Source organism: Gadus chalcogrammus, chromosome 2 (assembly GCF_026213295.1).
Source record: "Gadus chalcogrammus isolate NIFS_2021 chromosome 2, NIFS_Gcha_1.0, whole genome shotgun sequence".
NCBI lineage: Eukaryota > Metazoa > Chordata > Actinopteri > Gadiformes > Gadidae > Gadus > Gadus chalcogrammus.
The window spans coordinates 13,155,627-13,182,126 of record NC_079413.1 but is presented as its reverse complement, the minus strand read 5'-3'; the positions used below and the strand labels follow the sequence as shown (position 1 = coordinate 13,182,126).

The 26,500-nt window shown below is 48.3% G+C and overlaps 2 protein-coding genes across 3 annotated transcripts in view; both read left to right on the top strand.

Moving 5' to 3' along the window:
• cep112 (centrosomal protein 112) overlaps nucleotides 1-12,389 on the top strand; it is a 113,468-nt gene extending 101,079 nt beyond the window's left edge. Inside the window, exons 24-27 of one of the 2 annotated variants that reach the window (XM_056581782.1) lie at nucleotides 1,411-1,500; nucleotides 9,544-9,645; nucleotides 11,730-11,790; nucleotides 12,147-12,389. In XM_056581782.1, coding sequence (XP_056437757.1) covers nucleotides 1,411-1,500; nucleotides 9,544-9,645; nucleotides 11,730-11,790; nucleotides 12,147-12,169 — 276 coding nt within the window. In that variant the 3' untranslated portion in view covers nucleotides 12,170-12,389. The remainder of the gene's footprint in view (nucleotides 1-1,410; nucleotides 1,501-9,543; nucleotides 9,646-11,729; nucleotides 11,791-12,146) is intronic. The other variant, XM_056581773.1, reaches the window with a different exon arrangement.
• Nucleotides 12,390-19,795: 7,406 nt separating this feature from the next.
• The window catches only part of axin2 (axin 2 (conductin, axil)), an 11,616-nt gene continuing 4,911 nt past the window's right edge, over nucleotides 19,796-26,500 (top strand). Inside the window, exons 1-3 of the mRNA XM_056581760.1 lie at nucleotides 19,796-20,139; nucleotides 21,506-22,430; nucleotides 24,807-24,941. Of these exons, the coding sequence (XP_056437735.1) occupies nucleotides 21,622-22,430; nucleotides 24,807-24,941 (944 nt within the window). The 5' untranslated portion in view covers nucleotides 19,796-20,139; nucleotides 21,506-21,621. The remainder of the gene's footprint in view (nucleotides 20,140-21,505; nucleotides 22,431-24,806; nucleotides 24,942-26,500) is intronic.

Below are 26,500 nucleotides of genomic sequence, written 5' to 3'. Positions count from 1 at the left end.
GCTGTGCTGCCCGGGCGAATCAAAGAGTCCACAGGATCCACATGTGCACTGCGAAGGTCTGGTGCTGTGTGTCACATGCAGGAACTGGTGCCTTTCTTTCCACTGCTATCAGTTACCGGCATGAACAGAAAAACAGCCCGCTGCTCTACCCAGCAGGCCTACACACACACGCAAGTGCGTGCATGCAAGCGTGCACACACACACGCACTCACACGCCTTCATTTTCTGCCTCTCCATTGCCTTTTCCCTTTTGTTGTTGCTTTAATTTTTATATTACTTTTTTCTTTCAGAGAGAGAGGAAGAGAGTTCTCTCTCACTGTCTGTCTCTCTCTCTTTCATTCCCCCCTTTCAATCAGAAAAGCATAGCATAAAGAGAAAATCAATCCATCTCTTCTTCTTTGGTGCCCTGGGTATGGGGGACTGGGATCAATGTGTGTTGGAAGTTATTCATATCCACTTAGTGATGTGTAGGTAGATACCTCCCCCACCTCACACGCGCACATCCTTTTTGTCACCAAAGTACTAACGACCCCTAAAGAGTCCTCTTGTGGCTGCTCCACACAACTACCACACAGGTTCACTGGAAAGACTCTCTCTCTCTCTCTCTCTCTCTCTCTCTCTCTCTCTCTCTCTCTCTCTCTCGCTCTCTCTCTCTCTCTCTCTCTCTCGCTCTCTCTCTCTCTCTCTCTTTATCTCTTTCTCTCTCTCTCTTTCTCTCTCTCTCTCTCTCTCGCTCTCTCTCTCTCTCTCTCTTTATCTCTTTCTCTCTCTCTCTTTCTCTCTCTCTCTCTCTCCCTCTCTCCCTCTCTCCCTCTCTCAACACTCTGGAGACAAGTTTGGTTCTTTAATGAGGCCAGTTTCCTAGTAATTACTGTCATGACTTTATTAGCCTTCTAACTCACTCTCCCAGACACACACACACACATGCACGTCTGCTGAAGACACGCACGTGCACACACACACACACACACACAGGCAGTTCTGCTAAACACACACACACTAATCGCAGGCTTCATTTCTCTTTTCCTCTCTCCTTCTCTGACACACGCTACCTCTCTCTTTCACACACGAGCACACACACACTCTGAGAGTGGAGTTCATTCATCCTTCCCTGTCTCCTCCCCTGAAGATGTGCAGGTTGAGCGAATGTAAAGAACACTGTGTAAGGCGTTGCGCCCTGTGTGTTTCATTCTCAGTCAGATGCAGATGCACGCTCATGTCGCTCTCCCGCTGTCTTTGGGTTGTCGATGTTGATGTTGTTGTTGTATTAAAACAATTGTACCGCGAACATCAATGTACTTGCTCCAACCGATCTGTCACTCAACCAAGCCTCTCTCTCTCTCTCTCTCTCTCTCTCTCTCTCTCTCTCTCTCTCTCTCTCTCTCTCTCTCCCTCTCCCTCTCCCCCCAGGCTTTGCAGGAAAAAGCGGAGGGTCTACAGCGGCAGTTGCACTCCTCTGAGAAGAAGCTGCTCAACAAAGAGTTGGAGATGCAGGAACAGGTATCACAATCTTTCTCTCTTACTATTCTCTCTCTCTCTTTCTCTTTCTCACTCTCTCTCAGATTCCTTTGTTGCTTTTTGGTTGTTTTCCTATTTTCTTTTCACCTGTTTGTATCTGATGTCTCTGTTTCTCTGCCTGCTCTCTCCCTTTCGCTCTGTCTCCTTTTTCCTGTTTCTCTCCCTCTCTTGTTGAAGAAAACATGAAATAAAACAATGCATTTTTCACCTTGGCAGCTCATCACAGTCCTATTATTCATCGATTCAACTAATTATGCCAAAATATCCTGTTTGCCAAAACAGTACTTTTTTGTATTACTCAATTATACATTCAAAAATCGTACCTAGCTCATGAACTGAATACTTTTTTGTGTTTATACTACAACATATGTGATGGCAGGCGCAGAATTTCCATCAATAATATCATAGCATGTATCGCCTCTACACAGCTGGCTAGCAGCAGTGCGTAGTCCAGACATTTTCCAAGGTCAAAGAATCAAATCAAACTCTGTGTTATCACACGTAGAGCAATACATAAGGTGCAATTCACGTTATCTCCCAACAATACTTTGGCCACATTGGCGTACCAAACCAACATATGCATCCACTTGGCGAGTTAATTCTGCTATCTGCTGTATCTGACGTACCTGACCCCCCACCCATACTGCCTTCCCTCATCTGTGTTTTATGTTTACTTTTACGTTCACTTCCGACAACGCCTCCCCACAATCCCCCCCCCTCTCCTCCACCATTGAACCTGACACCAAACGTAAGGCCACACCTGACCCCACCTTTCATTTCCTCCCTACCCCCCCCCTTCTCCTCCCCTCCCCCCGCTTCCTCCAACCCACTCTCATGTTCCTCGCTCTATAGCCCCCCTCGCACATTTCCCAAATTCCTTGAGATCCGGCTTCAAGAGCCAGCGCTGCGGGCCAGGAATGTGCGACACACACACACACCCACACACACACACACACACACACACACACACACACACACACACACACACACACACACACAGCCCTGTAATCAGGCTCTCCTTTGACCTTGACATCACACAGAGAAGATATGACTAATCATTATACACACACGTGCGCGCGCACACACACACACACACACACACACACACACACACACACACACACACACACACACACACACACACACACACACACACACACACACACACACACACACACACACACACAAGCATATACACACACACAGCTCTCTTTTGTGGACATGGTGTGCACAGTACGGTATTCATTCTGCTCCTCTCTCTGTCTCTCTCCCTCACAAGCTCTCTCTCTCTGGGCTCCGCCCTTGACCGACCCCTGACCCCTGCGCACACTTCACACACTCACCACACACCTCAGTGTCTGCTCCTCATAAATCCACAATACGGGGACCTTTCATGGCTCGGGTCTCCCCGGGTCACGGAGCCAGTCCTGCAGGCGCTAGCCGCGTTGTTGTTGGTTCTCCCCCGTCCCCCCCAGTCCCCCGTCCCCTGTCCTGGGCTCCCTGGCAGTAGCAGGGATGTCGGCCCCCTGTGGGTCCCCAGCTCCAGGTTATTACTACTGTGACTGCTACTACTTCAGCCAACGGGCCACGGCTGGTGTCCACAGCAGACTCCTCAGAACGGAGATACAAGCCACTGAGGGAGCAGAATGCGTTGGCTCAAGGGTGAGGACAGGGGCACCCAACCCAGTGCTGTTTGTTAGCTCCACCTCAACCGCAAGACTAGCCTGCCCTGGTTCATATTGACGGGCTAAGGGTTAGGCTGATCGGGCTGGCTGGAAGTGATTCATACATACTTAATAAATGATGATTAGTATTAATAACTATTTAATTAGCATGTGTATCGGTAAGAACTGTCCACCCATGTCACAATTAACCTCCTCAACCACAGCCCTGGTGCTCTACCCAATTGTACCTTTTTGGCGCAATGTTTGTTTATTTGAGTGTGTGTATGCGGTGTGTGCACAGCGCAAGTGTTGCTAAATGCTCATGCATGGATCTGTGTGTGTGTGTGTGTGTGTGTGTGTGTGTGTGTGTGTGTGTGTTGGGTGTGCACGTGCACTCGCGTCCATTGGTGCGTATGTGGCCATAATAGTTCCTGACCTCCACTGTGCTGGAACATCTGCCGGGACGCGTCTTTTGTAACACGATGTCGCACGCACTCGGATGAGCAGCTCTGCCCAGACTTCACACAGATGTTGACTGCCGCTCTCTTCCAGCAACCTTGAAGGCTGCGCTGATCCAAAATGGCAGATCTGGAGCCCATATACCTTGGTTCAACTCGCCCCCCCCCCCCCCCCCGCCCTCCAAGTACTAGTCTTTTGTATAAATATATGATGATACGGCAGGCGCTGTGGTTGAGATGTATTCTCCACGCAACTTGGGAGGTTGATGAAATGAAGTGTGTGTGGGTGTTGCAGGGGGGGATCAATCCAGCTGTATCTACTGTTCTCTGTATCTGCGCTCACTGAGTAACAGAGGCATGCTGAACGCAACTTCACTCCTCTCTCTAGTGGTCGTCTTCTGGTACGTGTTGTTATTCCTGCCGCCAGTCCATCCCGCACTTCTAAGATCTTAACTTTAGTTTTATGATATCGTCTCTCTGCTCTCCAACCACTCCTATCGCCTGTTGTATTGAATTGTATTGTATTGTATCTATTCTCCTTTTTCTCCAAAAGAGTGTTTGTAATGGAATCACTCAATTTATATTAACCAGGCAAATTGAACCTTGTGACCAACTGCTTCCTGTGACGCGCCACCTCACCTCCCCTCACACGGCTCTGGTTCTGTCCCTATGGACCCCCCCCCCCCCCCTCAGAAAGATCACCTTGCTGTCAGTTAGTGTTCTCCCCCCCGCCCCTCCCCCACGAACCCCGCGTTTCCCATTCGGCCCCCATCCCGAAAGGGTTAACGCCCACCTACCGACACAGCTGAAACCACACCCTTCGCTCATTAGCATACATCGGCGCCACGGCGACAAACCTGATTCGCGCACGTTCAAAGTGTCTGGGGCCTGGTAGGTGTTCAGCTGGCAGCTGTCAGAGTCCTCTCCGTGTGACAGCAGCAGCAGCGGAGCGCGCCGGTGGGGGGTGTCTGAGCCTCAATCTAAAGACTATATATTTAGATGAAACATTGTCACTTTAGCGCAGCCAGGAGTAGGGCGTGGGGGAGGAGGGGGGGGGGACTGCCTGCTTCACTCCGTCTTCAGTAGCGGGAGAAGACGGTTGTTTCATCAGCGACAAACACCCATCTCCATCTTGTTTTGGTAAAAAAATAATAGAAGAGAGGCACCATCAGTTATTCATTTTTTTATCCCGTTGCCTTTCCTCTTTCAGAGAGAGTCAAAGTCCTTTTGGCTCAGACGTTTGTCACGTTGGGAGAATAGAAAATGGGACACGGCTCGTTTTGCACTCTCATCTCTGGTGTCTCCCGCTCGCTTGGGCTGTCTCTCGTTCTCGTCAGGAGTCTGTCATTGACAGACTCCTGACGAGAAAATAGGAGTGAGGGAGGGGTGGGCCGCTTTCTTTTTCTCAAATCGTTGACGTCGTTCAAACTCACCCAACATCTGTTTTAATGGCAAGGAGTCTGTGTTGCACACAATCATGTCTTCGCCACCACCTGTCAGTGAACCAATCGCGCCTTTGCCGCTCAAAGTGTTTTTGTTTTTTTTAAAGAGAGAGACGGCATGAGAGAGGATTGTGGTGTGTGTGTGTGTGTGTGTGTGTGTGTGTGTGTGTGTGTGTGTGTGTGTGTGTGTGTGTGTGTGTGTGTGTGTGTGTGTGTGTGTGTGTGTGTGTGTGTGTGTGTGTGTGTGTGTGTGTGTGTGTGTGTAACGGAGGGAAAACAAGAGATTTGAAACCAGAGGCCTTAGTAATAACGGAACATGAATACAGATCATCCTTTCCTCCTAAGAGGAAACATGTCAGATGTTCAGGGAATTTAGGAGACGTACTCGTTTTACTCGTTTTCCCTTTTTTTGGTGAGGAAGGAAGCAACACAGACATGATCTTTTCCCAATTCCATTTCATTGGCCCTGGTCTTTGTTGCCACAACACCACCATCTTCATAGCAATGTCTCCTGGCTCCTCCTCTTAAATGGAGTCAAAAGCAGAGGCGGCTAAAAAATACGGTGGAAAGATACAATGACAGCAAATGTCGTTTCCTAGCCCTAGAGGTACGTTCGCCTGAGACGCGTTAAGACACGGTGTTAAGACCCAATTCATTCTTTCATACGGGGAAAACGCTGCGGCAATTTCAGGTAGGGGAGGGGCCTTTTGTGCGACTTTGCGTTGCTTCAGAAGGGACATGGCTTCGGATGTTCAGATTATTCCTTGTGTGTTTTAAACTTGCTCGTGCTCCAGAAGCCACAGCTCGACCTTGCAACGCACGCATATTTACGCATCTCAAGTGAACGCACCTTAACCCAGTTCAGGGAGGATGCGAAATGTTCAGATAAGCCTTTACTGCACGTGCGACATACAGTCATAAACTGGCAGCAAATCCCAATCAACAAAGTGGCGTGAACATAAAAGGCTAGTATCTACCCTTCAAGCTATTAAGCAATGGTTATCAAACTTTAAACAGCAACAGTCGAAGGTAGGCTAATGCTAATCTCTCCACTGCAAAGTGGTCTCGTTGCTCAATGCTTCGTCACAAGCACTAATCAGGGACACATGGGGACCATTAGGCCACTGACTGCATTGTATCACATCACTACCAAGGAATATTCACACACACTTACACACACAAACACACACACATTTTCACATATATTTGCATACACATAGACACACATGCATACGCACATACATGCATCCATTCATACACATATACATGTATATGCAAACCCACACACACATACCAACATATGCACACACACACACACAGATTAACATTCAAACAAACACACGCACCCATCTATGCACATAAACACAAACACACAATATATGCACACAAATAGTAACTCACACACACACCAACACAAACTAAAGCAAACGCCAGAGTGTCCTGTCAGCTTCGATCAGCCTCCCCTGCGCTGGAGAAGGTACACAGAGATGGGAACCCCCCCCCCCCCCCCCCAGCGTCCTGGCTCAGGCTAATGTATAGGATGGTCCCATACAGAGGGAGGACACCCCACCACAGGACAGCTTGTAATTTAGACAAGAGAAGCGGATCTGTCGTTGCTGCGGTGTCTCCTTCGTACATGCACTCTGAAAGTGGGGGGAAAAACACCACACACACAGAAGACACAACACAACCAGAGAGAGAGAGAGAGAGAGAGATGGGCGAGAGAGACGGAGACACAGAGTGAATGAGTCTCGCCTCGCTTTTTTCAAAAGGGTCTTGAATCTGTGATCCGGACTTCTCCGGAATTGTGCACCGAGGGAGCTAGTGGAGGCTCGTGTTTAGTTTATTCAACCGTTGTTGGCTTGCTTCGGTCGGAGTTGGGGCGAGGGGGAGGCAAATAGTTTTGTCTTGGAAGGCCCTTTCTATTATGACTAGAGAAGCGGCTATAGATAGATAGAGAGAGACGTTTAGAGGAAAAACTCCCCCCAGTGTTTAATTTAAAGATCTCCCGCCTCCCTGATTAAGGCCTCTCTTTTACATTCTCATCGTCTCCTACTTTGAAATGGTGAAATTGTCCTGGAAAGTCCCTCTGGTTTACTGCAAATTGATGGGACTCGTACCCTGACATCGTTGGCCTCAATAGTTTCAAAACGAATAGGTTGTTTGGGGCAGAGGCTGGAGGAAGAGGGGGAGAGAGGGGGGGGGCAGGGCAAGGATTGGCGAAGTCGGATGTACTGGATCCTGTGCCAAGACAATGAGCAGCTCAGTGTTATAGACTGGGACTGTTAAAGACTAGGGGCGGGGGGGGGGGGGGGCTCAGCTTTGAAGTGCTTTCCAAGCCCCTCTTCATCGCACCCGGAGAGCTACGTTAGCCAAGGCCAAACCGAGCAATCGGTTACATCCAGCAAACATTTAAATCATTTCAGGGGAAACTTTTTCAAACCGTAAATATTCACTGTGTTTTCCTGGAAGAGTGACCGACGCTAGAGGTTAGAAGAACCGAGGTAGGAAGTATCATGGATTACCTCTAGGTAAGCTGGACATTTGCATTCAGGTTTTGTGGCTGCGATTACTCTCTTTTAACATACACATTTATCACAAAGCTTCAGATATCAAAGTCATTCAGATATGTGTCATTAAAGATCTCCTATTATACTACTTTTCTGGTCTTAATTTCTTATTAATGACTCCTATAGAGCAACCTGACCCGAATCACAGCACAGAAAACTGTGGATTTTCGGGAAACTCTCCCTCTCATCTGGGCGCTTTCAGCATTCTGTCAGCACTCGGCTTCGTCCTTCGCCCCCTCTCCCCCCTCCTGCCAACCCCACTCCGTTGTGATTGGTTACCTTCCGGAAGAGCATGTTGCAGCATTACCATACATGGAAAATCCGGATTGTTTTGCGTAGGTAAATCCCGGAAATTTGAACAAGTGAATGGCGTCCTAGTGTTTAGCGCTCTGCACAGCCACCCCAGACGGTCAGCAGGGAATACGCCTATATGCATGACATGTACATCATTATTTGACACTTTAGGTTTATGGTTAAACATAACTATAAATCCTTATAACAACGTTTATAGGTCGTAAAAGTCGAAAAAGCATAATAGGTGCTCTTTAAAGAGCAAGGAGCGTTTAGGGCGTCCTTCTCAATTATGCCTACAGGTATGGTGTGGACATTGGTATTCAAAGAACCTGCCCTGCCTGGCTCTGTTTGACTCTTCACTGAAAGCACAAGTGAGTAGGTTCAGCCGTTTCAATCTGGCAGCGACGATTTGCAGTAAAACACTTTAACGATACTATAAATGTAGTCCCTCTCTTTTCTGTGTTTGGGGGTGCATGTGTGCATCCCTGTGTGTGTGTGTGTGTGTGTGTGTGTGTGTATGTGCATCTTTGCAGGCCAACTGGAGGGGTGGTTGTGTGCCTAACCAAACCTTTTCTAACTTCTGTAATCAAACTCTGGTTTTTGAAGAGTGTAATTTAGCCCCAGACAGACTTCCTCCAGTCCTCCCCAGTTGAGCTAGCTAGCCTAGCCTAGCCATCCACCCCCCACCGGCCGCGTTTGATGTGTTTTTCCCCGCCACCGCAGTCCCAAAAGCCCAGGCTGTGTCATGCCCATATCCGTGCGCTGACCAGATTGCACAGTCCCCTCCGTCGCCAGTAGGGGGAGTTTGTGGCGAGGCCGGCTTGCCTGGCTCGCCTCGCCTGGCTCGCCTCGGACCCCCTGCGGAGACATAAAGGAGCTGTGAAGGGAGAGAGAGAGGCTCTGTGTTGCGAGTAAAGAAGGGATACCCCTCTGTACCGCTGCACCGCTCGCGTGGAAACCATGAAACCCTCACACAGTTCCCCTCTGCAGGGATTTAGTGAGCCACTCAGATGAATGCTTCTCAAAGGGCCCCGTTTGTATGATCTGGTGTTCCGGGCGGCTCGGTCTAGCGGCCTGCCTGGCGGACTGTACCGACTGGTATAGGTGGATCTATCTGTCATCCACATGGGTGGGTACCGTCCCGTGTGATGTCACTTTAGGTTGATGTTGAAACGGCTTGTAATGGGCTGATCAACCCACACCTAAATTACAAGGAAGTCATTCAACCATTATGTCAAACGTCTTTGATGATGGATTTAATAGTTTGTTGTTATCGTATGAATTATCATGCCACCTTGAGGGAGAGGAATTTCAAACTAACTTGTCGTGCCGGGAATTTCTCTTTTTTTTACCACAACTAAGCAAACAAGGCAGACAGGTGAGCCGTGCGTATTTGTTTAATTGTGTTTGCACAGTGCCTTTGTGTGCGTCTGATGCTGCGGCACAATAGCCAAAGTGTTGCGATCACTGTGTCGCGCTCGCCTTTGAACCTGCCGCCATGTTGACCTCGTTGTGTTTGTCATTACTCCTACTGGAGGCGAGGTGACAGTCAATCATGAGGTGTGTCTCTCTCTTCCCCCCCCCCCACCCCCACCAGGTGACGGCAGTGCGGCAGGACTGCGAGGTGAGGATCAAAGGCCTGCTGCCGGCAGAGCTCCAACGGGAGCTGGAGGACACCATCACCTCCCTCAAGGCCCAGGTGTGTGTGTGTGTGTGTGTGTGTGTGGGTGCGGAGGAGGAGGAGGACCCACAGATTCCTGTTGCTACATTACACTCTGTTCTGTTTTGAAATGTTGCAACAGCGCTTGCAGGATTCTTGTTATTACTCAGATGTCGGCATGATTGATATGGTTGATTGTTATCACCTGCACTTTGTGTTAAAGCCTCTGCTAATGACTGCATGTAAATGTAGACTCTAGATACAGGAGCTGAAACTATGCTGAGGCTATGGCCTGGTGCTAGCTTGTTCTTTTTGTGCTTCATAAAAGCCCAAAAAGCCCATAATGAAATCAAATGCAGAAACAGACAATAATTACAATATCACAACTATTATTAATAACTTAATGTTAGCAGGATCTTTACTATGTCTTGCTTTCGCATTTAATGAATAACACTTTGTCTCAGAGTGTATTGATATTTCCCCCCCACACACACACGCACACACACACACAAACCACACAATTTGTCATTCAGCGCTGTAACTTTGGACGACCTTGCATTGTGGAATACTGTGGGAGTACTGGGGGATCCACTGGGACTTCTGGCCATTCTCTGAACCTTCACAGTGGAGGCTTGGTGTTTTGTAGCCCCACAGTGTGTGCCTGTAGCTCTCCCATCTGCCCCAGCGACAGTGTGGATCCGTACCACCAGTAATTGCTCTGGCACGCTATCTGTGACGAGATGCCCTTGTTGCAAGTTGCTTTGTACCACTTGTTGTTTGGGTGGTTTAGTCAAATGGTGCCCCCCATTTAACCAGTTGCCACAAACATGGCCCTCATTCTGAACTATGCCTCTCTCTCTCTCTCTCTCTCTCTCTCTCTCTCTCTCTCTCTCTCTCTCTCTCTCTCTCTCTCTCTCTCTCTCTCTCTCTCTCTCTCTCTCTCTCTCTCTCTCTCTCTCTCTCTCTCTCTCTCTCTCTCTCTCCCCCCCCCCCCCCCCCCTCGCTCTCCCTCACTTCTCTTCCCTCCCTTTCTTTGCCCATCAGATCACACAGTCCTTTTCCCTTCCACAACAGCAAGAACACACACACACACACATCCATACACAGTATCACACACACACACACACAAACATCCACCCACAGCCACACACACAGAGCTTCTCAGAGGAACCCTGGTCCTTGTTAGTTTCACTGGGGCCCGAGTTGCAGTGGAGGCCTTTCTTTCGGTTCCTCCGTGTTTACAAAGTAAACAAAAGGCGCCTTTTATGAAGCAGAGGGAGAGACAGAGACAGACGGAGAGAGAGAGAGAGAGAGAGAGAGAGAGAGAGAGAGAGGAGCTGACGGCACCACGAGTTCCTCTGCTAGAACCCACCTCGTGTTCCGAGGCGCTCCATCCGTATCCCCTTTCAGCGCAGCGCAGCAGCTCTGCGATCGGATATGTTTATCGGATGGAGCTCGCGAGCGGCACCGCCTTCACATGCAGCGCATTATTTATTTTGTGTGGAGAAAAGACAAGGCGGTGGCGGCAACGGAGGGTGGGGGTAGAAAAAACAGGGGGGGGGCGGAATTCAGTCCAGCCACATTTTGCCACAGGGATTTGCATATTCCACATGGCGGCGAAACGCAAAACGAAGCGCTATAACTTTTCTAAGGTCTCTCCCCCTCCCCTTCGCCGACATGAAGGAATGCTCTCTGGGCTCGGGTACGGTTAGTTCCAGGACAATGTGGATTCCTTGGCGAGCTGCTGGAGGTTTGCCTGCCCGCCTGGGAGACCCCATGTTGGCCGAGATTGGGGTTTATTTTCAGAAGGCCCTGGTGACACTTGATAAATAAACTCCCAGCTTGTAGCGGAGCGAGGGTGGGTTAACACCTGGTGGCCTCCGCCCCCACCCCCCTCCACCAATACCTCCAGCCCCCGACCCCCTACCTCCACCACCACCAGCACAAGCTCCCTCACCTCCACCACCATCACCTCCTCCACAAACTCCATCCCAACCACCACCTGCTGACCCCCCAAACCCTTCTTCCACATCGGTGTACTGCCTCCACCCTTCCACCCTCCCACAGCTCCACCCACGCACGTCGGTCAGAATGCATCAAGCACGTGCTTTTCTGTGTTGCAGGTCAACTTCCTCCAGAAGAGAGCCTCGCTACTGCAGGAGGATCTGGATGCACATCGCAAGGGTAGGTTTTCGTGTTTGTGTGTGTGTGTGTGTGTGTGTGTGTGTGTGTGTGTGTGTGTGTGTGTGTGTGTGTGTGCGTGTGCGTGCGTGCGAAGACATGTTAGGTCATGTATGTTGTGTTCATACATGCATGTACATGCATATGTTTCATTGATAAGATTTATTCTATATTTTTTAGAAGTATAAATTATGCTGCTCCCTCTTTCATCATTCACAAAATATGAGTCGACGGAGTCATCTCTCATAAATGAGCTCTTACAAATAATTACAAGTTTGTTATAGCAACCATCAGAAGTAGAAACAGCAGTTGTAACAGAATGGAGTTTTAATATAATTTTGCGTCACAATGTGTTTTAGGTAATGCCGTACCACTTCTCTAACACAGGTAACGGGAAATATACCAGCAACCAACCCATTGAAATATGAAGGAAGAAGGCGACCTATCAGATGTGAGCATCATTGACTGTTTCCGGGGCGGCATTTCACCCAATCGTCATGCCATTGGAATATTCATCTTTTTTTATGCACTCATGTCATGTTTTTTTTATTTCACACTGTATTTATTAACTGATGAACTTTGAATGAAGTATGATTGTTCTATTTAAAAAGTTGTTATTCATTCTTAATAAAACATTTTTGTGTTTTTCTTTTATAACACCGTTTCCGTGTGTTGTGTCTTTGCATGCCTTTTCACCTCATGCGGATACCCTTAGTTCAGTCAACCTGTCAATTAAAACGTTTTTTTTTGTTTTCACATGACCCCGGCGTGTTCACTGTGATTAGCTCGGTAAGAACACACCAACCCACGGCCTTGACTCCCCCATGTCTGTGTAAGCATGGCCCCCTTCCTTTTGTTCATGCCCCTATTGGAGCAGTTGGGAGAGCCGTCGGATCACGGTGGTGGTGGTGGTGTTGGGGGTTTGTGGTTGTTTAAGATAAAGAGCTCTTGGGGTGGATCGTTTAAAGCTCTTGCCAAAAGCTACAGTCATCGGGTCCTGTGTTACAAACCTCGGCCCACAACTCAACTGTTTTTCACCAAAGGCTCCACTCGAGCCCAGAGCGGTTCGACCCAGACTCTAAGGGGTACGCCTCGCCTAACGTCGCCCCCAAAAACCCAAAGACCCGAGAAGGCCTGTAAGACGACGATAACATTGGGTTGACCGAGGATGGGTTTAATGTCTCTGTTGATATCCACGTTTCAATCTCTGGTAGGTGGAGGAATGCCTTGGCTGGAATACTGATCAGTACGAGCAAATCTGCAAAATGTGTGTTTTTCCTGGAAACCAGTTTGAAGGAATTATAGTCAGAAGGACAGCTTGGATTTCAAAGAAGCCTTGCACCCCCACCAAAAATACGTATTAGCATTGGCATGGCTGTGTCTTTGTGCATGCGGTATGCACTTACCCACGTGTTTCCATTGTCCATGAACTTATCTTGCCTTTTTTCCTTGGGTTTTTATTTGATGTGCTGATTCTGCAACTCTACTGCACAGGCAGAGTGGGAGAGAGAAAAAAAAACGAAAAGAAGAGAGAAAGTAAAGCAGGGAGGACTGTCTCAGGGACATCTGGGGAAACAGGGAATTAGGAATTGAAGCACAAAGGTTTGTACATCGCCATTACAGGAGGAGCTGAATACTAGGGGTGTGTGTGTGTGTGTGTGCGCGCGAGTGCACGCATTCGCTCTCACAAACGAATGACGTCGATGACACGTCTGTTGACAGCGAGTTCCCTTCTGTGTCAGTCAGCCGCCTAGCGCAGACATGCGACTGTGCTGTTAGCGAGGATCAAAGGTCAGTGTTCCTTCCTGTCCAGAACAGACCTTGCATGGCGCCCTCCTCCTGGGCGCCATGTTGGGGGTGCGTCCAAATGGCACCCTCAACTTAACGTCGCTTCTTGTAATGGCTTATCTGCCTCGTTACAGCAGAACATCTCTTTGAAATTGTTTAACGGACTAATTAATTCTGTCCAGCCACCCCACTCCCTTCCCATCCAAATCGCCGTGGTAATTGCTTTGGTGTAAATACAAGTGTGGGGGGGGGGGTGCTGTATATGTCAATCCCCCCCACCCCCCCTCCAACAGTAGACTTGGTGCCATTAGGGATCAAAGACCCTGACTTCCTCTGCCTTATCTCCCCATCAGACAGAGGAGCTGTTGTCAGGCCATTCCGGCGACAGCACCCAGCCGCATCCTGCACTGTCCCAGGAATGCCCCCCTGCTGTTCAAGGCGATTACTGGAACAGAGCTGCAGGTTGCCCCAACACACAATGTCCCCAACATGTTAGACCCTTTGTTCCTCTGCTTCTTCAGCATACTGTTTGCTCCTAGGGCCGACAACATCAAAAAGCGTCTTATGCTCAGAATGCAAGTTTGAAAACGTCAGCAGAGCGTTTATCGTATTTCGTTAATGCTACATGATATATCATTGCCGTTTGCATCTACGTTGCAAGTGAGTGCACCTAAACGCAGTGGAAACTGACTGCTTTGCTATTTCACTGAGCGCTTGTGTGTGCCTATAACCAATCGTGAACTTCTGGGATTGACTGTACAACGTCAACAGGTGATTGACAAAGTCACCACGTCATGATCACATTGTGTGTGGATGTGTGTTTCCGCATCAGTGGGGCTTTTTATAGCACTGTGTTTTTGTGCACAACCCTAGGAGGCCCATGTTTGGCTGCTGTACGTTGCCTGCATAAATAAACCCTGTTTACCTCCGGTCCTCCTGCTCACACACACAGCACATTTACTCACCCCACTATTTATTCAGGCTTCCATCAATCTCGTCCTTCTCTCCCTCGTCAGCATGGCTTCTTCATCTCCTTGTTCACACAGTTCTTACCAAGATGTTTTAACTCTTGTTAACCCCGCTGTCACTCCGAAGCAGAGCATGGAAGATAACATGTAGACGTACTTTGTTGATCCCAGCTGAGAAATGTGGGTTAAATTAAAAATAGATTTGACAACTAACATTGGAAAATCGCAAATGTATGTATCGACCGTGTTAGAAGTCAAAATTCAAACACAACATTGAGTTGAGGTCAACGTAGACGGTCAATAACAAAACCTTGTCGGTCCCCCGTATCTAATACGGGACATCTGGGGACATTGACATAAGAGATGGACGCAGAGGTTTTGAGAACAACAGAGATTCTAGTGGCCGGTTTTCTCTGCGTCTTAGTTTGACACCGTGGGTTGGGTATCGGATGAAGGACCTCCATGCGAGGCCCATGGCTGTGTGGGAGTCTTGTCTGAGTCTCGCTTGCCCTTCTGTCTGAGTTATGTGAATCCTTTTCTTTCATCCACATCTATTTTTATTTATCCCTTTCTCTTATTATTTCTACATTCTCTCTTCTTCGCTCCTCCGCTGTTTCTTCGGGGTACGCATGAAACTTAAGTTGCGAGTGCGAGATGCATTACTTCCGATCTGAACTTTTCTCCCCAAGCCTCCAGGGTTTTGTTGCTAGCACAATTGTAAAATGTAGTCGTATATATCTTTGCTGCTCCTGCCTGTCTCCAGTAGACATAATGCCATTTTCCATGGCCTCTTCCATCACTGGTATCTCTGTCTCTTGTCACCATGGAAATCGTCCTGTTGATATTTCACGCCCCGATGGAAGAACAGGAAGTGAGCTAAAAGTATCTGGGGCGATTAAAAAAACAGCAGAGCAAGTGAGCGATCAGACGTGACAAAACTGGACCGGCGCTAGTGGGTTTACTGAGATTCTGGAGGGGCTAAACATGAAAGCAAAAGAAAAAGAGGGACAGAGACAGAGAGTCAAGGCATGGAGCTGTCCATCGTCGCGTCCACAGTGGCGTCCATCTTGGTGAAGCGGTCGGTTTCTTTGGCGGGCGGTGGCGGTGGCGGAGGAAATGAAAGTCATTACTGTCGGAGCGGACTGAGCTTCATGGCCCAAACGGGATTAGACGGAGCATCCGACATTGTTTCTATACGTCGGCAGACTTAAAAGCCAAGCGCAAAATGGGATTAAAAACGAAGGAAAAAAGACCAATAAATAACCTTCGCTGAGCCACTGCCACCCCCTAAAACCCCCCCACTTGCACACTCTCTCTCTTTCTGCCTCTTCTTCCCCCCCGCCCCCACACACACACAACCCATCCTCACACCTCTTCTCTGCATCACCCATTCTCTTCATAAACTGTTCCATCTCTTTCACCCGCCTGTCTCCTCCTGCTCCTCACACCCCCTCCCCCAACCCCGCCTCCATCACAGCTTTCTTCTCTCGTCTTCTCTCTTCCTCCGTCGCTTTCAGGTTAGAGCCAGCCCTCACACACTCACACTTTAGTCACTCTTCTGCTGCCTGAAGAGTTCAAAATTCGAACTTCACTTCCCTCAAATTAAACCTTTGAGCACTGTCTTCTCTCACTCCTCCCCTCTCCACTTCTCATCCTCTCCCTCACTCACAACTCGGTCTGCCTGTCTGTCTCTGCTAATGCTCTCTCCTCCCCTTGCACTGGTTGGAAACAGCCCCATAACAAGCCTTGTGAATTGTTGCCCTTCCTTAACTTTTAAGGGTATTATGCACCATGTCCAACTTCAAAGAGCGTCTTAACTTCCACACTTTAATTGTATCGTCTCCAGCTCTCAGTGTGTGTGCCATCTGATTCTGCTGACGGCTGCACTTCTTCTTCTTCCTCTCATCCTCCTACCCCTCCTTCTCCTCCTCTTTGTGGCCCCTGTCCGGTTTCCCACACGCACACACACACACACACACACACACACACACACACACACACACACACACACACACACACACACACACACACACACACACACACACACACACACACACACACGCGCGCGCGCCTCTCATCGGCTCCTTGCTCTCTTCAGTGGCCATTGTCCCTCTGTTGTCACCTACTTTGAGAGGAGAGCGTTCATTTCCTCTCCTGACAGTCACTGGTTGCCAAGGGTGTGTACACACCAAACAACACCCCCATCCCCCCTCTCCCCTTTCTCCCCCACCACACATACTCACATCTCACCCCCTGCCCTAAATTGACCGGCAACTTTTCTCTTTATCTGCTCCCCCTCTGTGTCTATATGTCTGTCTGATGGTCCTCTCTCTCTCTCTCTCTCTCTCTCTCTCTCTCTCTCTCTCTCTCTCTCTCTCTCTCTCTCTCTCTCTCTCTCTCTCTCTCTCTCTCTGTGATAGTCTAACCCTCTCTCTGCCTCTCTCATGCTCTCAGCATGAGTGTATGGTCACTCGTCCCTCCTCATGGCCCTGGTTGATAATTGCCGTAAGCCTCTCTCTTGGTTTCATTTTCCGTTGTCCTCCCCCCAAATTCTTGGCTCTTGCTTGAGATAAAGGGATGAGCACTTCAAAGGGGCCTGCAAAGAGTTTAACCCCAATCTGAGAGGAGCAGCACACAATACTCTAATGGAGAGCAGTTACTGATCACAGACCTAAACGATGCCCAGAGAACTGGACTGGCTAAGGCCTATACACATGACGCACGTACGCACAGGACATCTGACATTTAAGACCACGTCTGCGGTGGTCAGTAGTAGTTTGGAAAGGCTACAGTGCTCCGCGGGGCCGAATACTCCTGGCCAATCAGAACACAAGTAAGGCCCGGAGTAGTTCAATGGAAAGACTTTACTTCAGTTTTGTTTAGATTATTTTATGAAACATGGCTTTCTAAGGTTTCTATGGCTTAACTAACTGAAATACACTGAGGGTCGTCTACGAAATGAATCACAGTGGCTCTTGAATGTTTGCACAGAACCTTTTTTAGAGGGGATGAGATTGGTGTGGGTGGTGTTGGAGGTGATTGTAGAAGTGGGTCGTCGGGTTGGGGGTGTTTGTGGTGGCTGGGGTGCTGATGTGTTCATTTAGTGGTGGTGTTGTGGGGCTGATAGTGGTAGTTAAGGTAGTGTTGGTTTTGGAGAGTGTGGAGGTGGTGGTGCTAGTCATGGTGTATATTGGCCCTTGTTTCTATACAGCAGCACTTAAAATTGTCTCATTTGATTAATGTTAAATACTCTAATGATTAATGCACATTTGGGCTTATATCTTCATCGTCAAATTCACTTATTTTAAGTCGCTAGGACAAAAGTGTTGGCTAAATAAATGTAATGTAATTTTGGTGTTGGTTTGAAGGAGGGGGCATACACATTAGAGAGTCTTATTGAACTCGCTGATGATTTATGCTGCCCGTGTCTATTTATGGTTCTCTTTGTAGTGTGTGTGTGTGTGGGGAGGGGGGGGGTTGAATTTGACCTGTCTGTAATAACATCTTCTCCGACCAGGGGGACGGTTACAGCCCATAACCTCACTCCTCCACTCTGCCAAGCACTCATTCTTCAGCTCTCTTTAAAGGCTTTTTTTATGGAGCCCAAGAGCCTAGGATTCCTTTGGTCCAGGGGCCGGACAGATTCTAGGGGTCAGTTCCTGGAGGCAGGCAGGGAGCAGACTTCCTTGGTGGTGGTGGAGTTGGTGGAGGTGGTGGTGTTGGTGGAGGTTGTGATGGTGGAGGCGGGGTAACAACCCTAATATCAAAGAACCCCTGAACTGGACATGAAGGGCCCAACTGGCCCCTTGGTACCGGCAGGGGGTACGTAGCGTTGCCAGGGAAACGGTTTCACCCTGGTGTGTTTACTGTCAGAGGTCGACCCAGGCCCTGGAAAGTAAACAAAGACTAACATTGTCTGGCTAGCATTCTTTTATTGGTCTATGGTCGTGGCCCGGGTCTGTGTAATGCTCTGGAGTCAGACTAAAACACACTAGCTCCATGGTAGCTTTATCCACTATACACTCTGTGCATTTTAATGTCGGATGATTTATCTGAAATGGATGATATAGCAATGCGTTGATTCTGGAACACAAAGTGAATGCAAATATGTGTAGGTAGAGAATTCATGTTTGGGTTTGATGCCATGTACTCCATCAGTACAAAACTTTTTTTTTTATCTGCTTGATGTAAAGCTGTGAGGACATTTCAGGGTAACTTTTGGCTAAACAATAATCAAAGTGTTATACCTGTTCTTTTATGTACTCTTGAAGACAACTGTCTGTTGAGACAACATGGCCGCTAACATTCATGCACACACACACACTCACACGCACACATACAAACACACATAAATATACATAAACACACACACTCACACATTTCATTCGAACAGTGAAGAGGCAACAGTTGAACTGAGCAGAATAAACAACATTAACAATGACTATAGACATAACCTAATGTAGATAATATCATTACTAGTTAATACAGTCTCCAAAGTCTGACAGTATATATAGGCTTTATCCAGTAACTGTTTTTTATTACTTGTATATGTGTTATTACATGGTTATAACTTGGTTATTTTAGCCATTTTCTGCTCATTGCCATGCCAGTTAAGAGCCCTGCCCTGTTGCTTGACGATAGTTCCAGAATCCAGGATAATAAAGCGCCAAACAATGTCTTTATGATCCCCGTGTGTATTCATATGCATTAATATGCCCATGTGGCCACGGGTTGGAGCTGTAGAGTGTTCAGATAGGTTTTTATATATGCACCTTTATGTCTACGTACGGGTGTCTATGATTTATCACATATTTTTGTGACATATTTCCTTTTTTGTTTTGGGTACAGCAATTATGCGTGGGAAAACTGGAGCAACTGAAAAATCCGTTGGACTCGAAGGGGTTAATCTCTAAACTATGTGGATCTTAAAGAAAATAAAAGAACCCTGCGACTTTAAAGTTGATGTAGCAACAGAGGGATTGCAGGGATAATGCTATTGGGACGGCAGATCAGTTACTTCTGACGTCCCGAAGCCTCCGGGAGTTGGCTCAAGATTGCTTGTCTTTGATAAGGTCCTTGCAACTTAGTAGAAACTTTGTGATCTGTGAAAAGCGCGCCGAAGACACGCAAACCTTTGCTTCAAAAAATACACGGCATCGCCTACATGCACCATATTGCAAATGTATTCAGTTGTGAGTGAATAATTTATTTCCAGAGATCGTTTTGCCCTCTTTTTGTATTTTTTTAGCGCATTGGAAGAGTGATTGTTTTCTACATAGCTTTCGGGACTCAGCAGTCGGTTGCTTACTTTGAAGTGCGCTGTTCCCTTCCCTCCCGTTCAGTTCACGTTGGAGTCGCCTTCAGGAAAGACCTGCCGTACGGCAGCTTGATACGTTTGGGCAGAAAAGCGATATATTTCCCCCCTCCTATAACAACGAACCAACGATAACATTAATTTATCCGTGTAACCGTTTTCTAAACTGAATGGACTTGTATGCGGATTCGCGCCTTGGATACACCAACTGTGGATTATGGTATGTTTTTGTGTGGATACCAAACCGGAGTGTTTTTTGAGGAGCTAACTCATGGATCGATGGTAAGTTACCAGAGTGTGTGCTTCTGCGCTGGCCCCGTTTGAGTTGCTTTGATGTGCTGCTGAAATGCTTTGAAGTCTTGTAATAAATGAACTTTTCATAACGCGCTTCCACAACGCCTTGATTGTATATTTGTATGTCTCCTTGCATTTACGAACATTTTAGAATGCTCCATAGGGATAAAATGCTCTTTTTTTGACAAGTGCTTATTTCGACCGAATACTTTCTTTGGAATTCCTCTCCCCCCACCACCCCCCAACACTACTTCTGAGACTTTTCTGTGTAGTTGGCGTACTGGACTTAAACGACTGTTGTTTTAGGGGTATGAATCATTGACACAATATTTTTCTTATGTTTCGCTCTAAATGTTTACTGTTTGTAATGTGTGTGTATGTTTTACCTAGGCTAAAGGAGATTTGTTATCCAAGTTTCCCCGATGTCTATTCAAAATAAGTAGGACTTCAATACGAATTAAGCCTATATCTTACAGAACCGGTTGCAGAGAATAACTAGCAATGTATTTATTATCAGCGTATAGCAAGTATGGCAATCTACTTTGAACTCGAGCGTTTTTACGGTATAATAGCCCAGGCTTGTGTGTTATTTGATAAAGAACAGATAACGCCAATTGCTTGTGAACTCATCGATCTGATGTATCTGAAAGGTTATTTACTTGTTGGACATTTTAACTCTTGTCTTACTTTCTGAGCTACAAGTAGCGTGTGGAGAGGCATGTGCTTCAGTTGCCTGATACTGCCATAAACCATTTTCTTCACGTTTTGTTCTGCACAACTACGTTTGTCCCATATAGTACAGCGATGTCTCTCCACATGGATGTCTACATTCAATGCGATTAAGTGTTGTAAAAACTGCGATAGATTGTGAGTAGTAAATGGTCAAATGCCGTGGTGGGTGCGTTGTAGACCTCTGATTGCGGTAGGCTTTGTAATATTGACGAAAAGAGAACATTAGGCTACCGATGTATTTAATTCGTTAAATTCCTATGAAAATACCTAATAACCAGAGACGTGTATTTTGTACCATGCTATGTTAATGAATGATACTTTGATCGTTTTTTTTGATGATTAAACACATATCTGTTGGTGGTGTGGTGTAGAGGATCATTTGGCGCATACATTTGTGTTTTACAGTGTAGTCGGATGTTTGCTAAATTGAACAATCGCAAGAAACCCTAGCAGTTCATATTTGTGGGAGCTACTGCAGTATTTGTCTGATTTGTTTTCAGTAGAATAGCTTTTGTCTGTTTTCTGTGAAACTGAGCCACGGTCTGGGAAAAAAAACGCTGCGTCGCTGCCTTTGAAGTTGGGGTGGATCTGGTCGTGATTAGATCAATACTTTGTGTTTCAGAGAGAAAACGGACAGACAGAGAGAAGCTCCCCCGCTGACATAAGAGAGTGAGGAGATTACAGTAGAACCCAGAGGAGGCGAGACAACACACGGTTTCTTCGGCCGCCTCCGGAGCCATGAGCCGGGCGCTTACGGACCATATTGCCACTAGTTTCCGTGAAGATGCTCCCCGGCCCCCGGTTCCCGGGGAGGAGGGCGACGCTACGCCCCGCTACCCCGGCAAAGTAGCGACCATGAGACCCCTGGATACCGCCAAGTCGATCCTCCTCCTTAAGTCTCCCGGCTCCTCCGCGAGGAGAAACGAGGACGGTCTTGGGGAGCCCGAGGGGAGCGCGTCTCCCGACTCGCCGCTTTCCCGGTGGACCAAGTCGCTGCACTCGCTCCTCGGGGACCAAGACGGTGCTCTGCTGTTCCGGACATTCCTTGAGCGAGAGAAATGCGTCGACACTTTAGACTTTTGGTTTGCATGCAACGGTTTCAGGCAAATGGACCTGAAGGATAGCAAAACGCAGCGAGTCGTCAAAGCCATTTACAAGCGCTACATTGAGAACAACAGCATAGTTGCCAAGCAGCTGAAACCCGCGACCAAGACCTTCATACGGGACAACCTGAAGAAGATCGACTCGGCGATGTTCGACCAGGCACAGACAGAGATCCAGAACATCATGGAGGAGACCTCGTATCAGATGTTTCTCACTTCTGATGTTTATCTCGAGTACGTGAGGACTGGAGGTGAAAACCCTGGCCACGTTAACCCGAACGGTCTGAGCGACCTGAAGGTGGTTTGTGGATACCTGCCCACGCTGAACGAGGAAGAGGAGTGGAGCTGTGATTTCAAAGCCAAAGCGCTGGTTGGACTATCTTCTAAAACTCTGAGGGCGACCATGTCCCTGAGGGCGGTGGAGGTCATGGACAAGGCATACGGGTAAGAATTACACATGTATTACACCCATACGTGCTGATAATGTTCGACTGTAATGTTACATTCAAGTTAGAAATAGATAAGTAAATTGTATACTTGGATGCAGAGGAACTCGCGCGCGTAAAAGAATGCCCAAATCTCCGCTTACCAATTAGCAGATTTGTTTTTGCTGGAAGGAAACATATCAACTAGTATTTTAAAAAATCGCTCACCGACTTACACATCAGCACGCGCTCACATTTGATGTAATTTTTCCTCGCTTAACCACACTCCCTCCCTTCCTCGCCTCGCGCACCCACACTCCCTTCTTCCCCCCCTCCCTCCCGCACCTCGCGCAGTCACCCAGCCACACGTTGTTCATCTCTTCTGCTGGCGCGCGCTCCACTGGCTGCACCCGCGCTTCCGCAGCTTTGAAATAGTTCCGCAGATAGAGGGATCGTCTTCCAGGGGGGAAGTTAGCAGATCAAGCCCGCCTGCCCCGGTCCCCCCAGCCAGCGAATAATAGATTATGGTATTGCTGGGCCATCTCATGAATGGCTTTTTTCTTTATTTATGTTTTCCTCTTTATCTTATTGACATCATATAGCCTTGTATTGCCATTCTTGTCGCCAGCACGCACAAACACTGTTACTCAAACTTGAAACTGTTACTCAAACTCGACCCTATTACTATCCAGGTTAAAAGTAGAGTTTCTCAATGATGGCATACAAAGTGGTTATTTACTTGCTATATATCTTTACACCGCATAAATATGGGGTCGTAAAGAAATAGTACACTGACTTTGGTTTTACAATGAGACAAACCTACCGTTTCTAAAAGGGATATTCTGTATTATTTGTAATCGTTAATGTCAGGTATAGTTCTGAGTGTGTGACTACCGTGACAGTTGGAGCATGAGCAACACCCCCCTTCGCTCCTCTGATTCAGCTTCTCCTTTCATTTAGAAATAGAACAACAACATCCACAACAAAAAAAACGCCCCCCAAAAAAACAACACAAACGCGTCAGCTACAGTGAATATGACCCCCACCCACCCACTCACACAGAAACACATACACACCCTTGCACAAGCGCACACAAAAACACACACACACTCACATTCCCCCTTTTTTTCCCCTCCTTTCTTTTTGTTTACCACGATCCTCCTCTGATTCCCTGCTCTGCCTGCTCCGCCCCTCCTTCACCACTTTCATCTTTCCATTGTGAAGAAAAAAATGATGTGATGGGGAAGAGCAATTGGCTGGTTCCAGAGCGAGAGAAAGAGGGAGGAAGAAATAGAGAGGGGGATTGAAGGAGGGAGAGGGCCTAGAACGAGAGAAGGAGGGAGGGAGGGGGAGATTGCAGTTTGAGAGAGCGGGAGAGAGACGGAGGGTGGGAGAGAGAGAGAGAGAGATACTGAGGGAGAGTCAGAGAAGAATGTGAGGCCAGCTGTGTTAAATACCTGACTCTTTGCAGTGCCTCTGAAGGTCAGCTTGGAGCTGGGGGCCTACAGCTCTAGTCATGCTGGGTCTCCCTCGCTCTCTCCTTCGTTCTGTCTCTTCCTCCTCCTACTTTTCTCCCCAGGTCTGTTCATAAAGAGACCCCCCTCGTCCCTCCTCCCTTCTCTCCACTGCCCTTCCTTTTTCTCTGTCTGTCTGTCTGTCTGTCTGTCTGTCTGTCTGTCTGTCTGTCTGTCTGTCTGTCTGTCTGTCTGTCTGTCTGTCTGTCTGTCTGTCTGTCTGTCTGTCTGTCTGTCTGTCTGTCTGTCTGTATGTCTGTCTGTCTGTCTCTCTCTCTCTCTCTCTCTCCTCTCTCCCCTCTCTCTCTCTCTCTCTCTCTCTCTCTCTCTCTCTCTCTCTCTCTCGCTCTCTCTCTCTCTCTCTCTCTCTCTCTCTCTCTCTCTCTCTCTCTCTCTCTCTCTACCATGGCAGGAATGTGTAAAGCAGGAGATGAGGGCTGAGCTAGGGTTCAGGGAAATGGAAAGAATAAAAAAAAACGTAGCAACCTTGTGGGCCATATGAAGCTGTTTACCAAAAGAAACAACTGAAAACTAGCCGGCTTGAGCTCAGCGATCCAGCGTGACCACACATGGAGGACAGACTGAGGTTCTCCAATGGAGGCCAAGATGTTGACCTCTCGCTTAACTGAAAATGTATCCACCGCATTGGATTCGCCACATTGGCATTGACTTTTAAGGTTACTACAGGTTAATGGCTTCCACTAATAGCGTCTGCATATTTTATCATCCACAGCCTACAACTTAGCGGCGGTTAATTCCAGACTTTAATCATTTCCGTTCCTACACTCTGTTCTTTGAACCGATGAAGTGCTGCCGCTCTCAGGCTAAAGTGGCGCTCACTAGCTAACTGAACCGCTGTTTGTCTGTGTGTGTGTGTCCAGATCCAGGATGTACCGGAGGCCTGAGGTCGTCCACCCCTACCACGTGGGGGTGCGGGCGCCCGTCGCCAGCACCAACGACAGCGAGGTGTCCAGCGACGCCATGACTGACGACGCCATGTCCGTCACGGACAGCCTGTAAGTCCTATATCTCCCACGCCTTTTGAGCTTTGAGTTTGTGTGTACGTTTGTGTGTGCGTCCGTGTGCGTGTGTATGCACGTTTCACGTCCGTCTCGAAGGGAGTCTTTTAAGAGCAAGCGGGACAATCGCGACGGTCCTTACCTCCGCCATCCACTTCGAAAGAAAACAACAAACCCAGTCGACTGACCCCCCCTCGACAGGGGAGACGACCGGCTCGCGTGGACATTGGATACGCAACCTCATCAAAACGCTGTGCGCTGTAACGAGAGTGTGCGTGACTCACCGTCACCTCCACCCCGACACGCAACCGACTCCCTCCCATCGCACCCGCGCCAACCCTGTGTGTACGTGCCTTGGCGGGCCGTCAATGTTAATCTGGTGGGCGGTCCATCGGTGATCACGTGGTCATGATCTTGCGGCCCGCCCCATGTGATCGGGCGCCAGGTGATATGAAGTCACAGCGGTCGGCGCCGTCCGCCAGGCGGGCGCCTTTGAAGGCGGCCTTTGAAATCCCGGGGTCAGCTGTTTTAGTGGGCTTCATTTCTTGCTGATTAGCCCCGCCGGACATGACAGGTACGCGTGAGCTCATGTCCACACCGATCCATGACGAGGCTGAAGACGGCCCCTGAGTGGTTGTGCGGTGGGCGGGGCCCACAAAGGAGTGAGGGAGGGGTTTGGCTATGGCGGGTTATAAAGGAACCTTTTTACAACAGTTTGAGTCTCTGGAGACGCTTCCTCTTCAAAGGGGGCCGGAGACCCAGATAGCCCTGTGAGCTGATGTACTTTGCCCCGACACGGCAACAAAGCACCGGCCGCGGGGACGCGCACACATACACACACACACACACACAAATACACACGTACACATACATACACACAGACACACGTACAGACACACACTTCCTGGTTGCTGTGGCCTTGATCGCACTATCTGCTCTCTCTCTCTCTCTCTCTCTCTCTCTCTCTCTCTCTCTCTCTCTCTCTCTCTCTCCGGGTCGGTGAAAGGGAGCTCTGAAACATTTGAATCTCATTTATAGATAAAGAAAAGAATAGCGAAAAATGGAAGGGGGGGGGGGGGGGATAAAAAGGCAACAGTCGGGGGTGGTTCATGGTGTGGGGGGGCGGCGTATTTTTTCTTTTTGCTTATATCTTATTTATGGATTAGCCTGGACGCTGGGGAATGCAGCTGCGCAGACTTCAAACATTACCTTATCTTACAAACCAGCCTTTTGATGTGCCGACATCAGAGGCTGGCTGCGGCTGCGTTTGCCAAATGAAGATTGGAGCAGGGAGGGGTTTGGTGGGGGTGGGGGGGCTGTATATACACAGGCTTGGGGAGGGTAATGGTGCTGGTTGGTTGGTTGGGGAGGGGGGAAGAGTAGAGGGAGGGCTTATGCGCATGACTGTAGCATTTCAAAGCAACAGTGACTGGGAAGGGGAGAAGAAAAAAGTGGTGCTCCTCACTTAGGCTCTAGGTCACCAGGAAACCAGGAGAGAGAGCCCTTTCTTATTCGGTCTCTCTCTCTCTCTCTCTCTCTCTCTCTCTCTCTCTCTC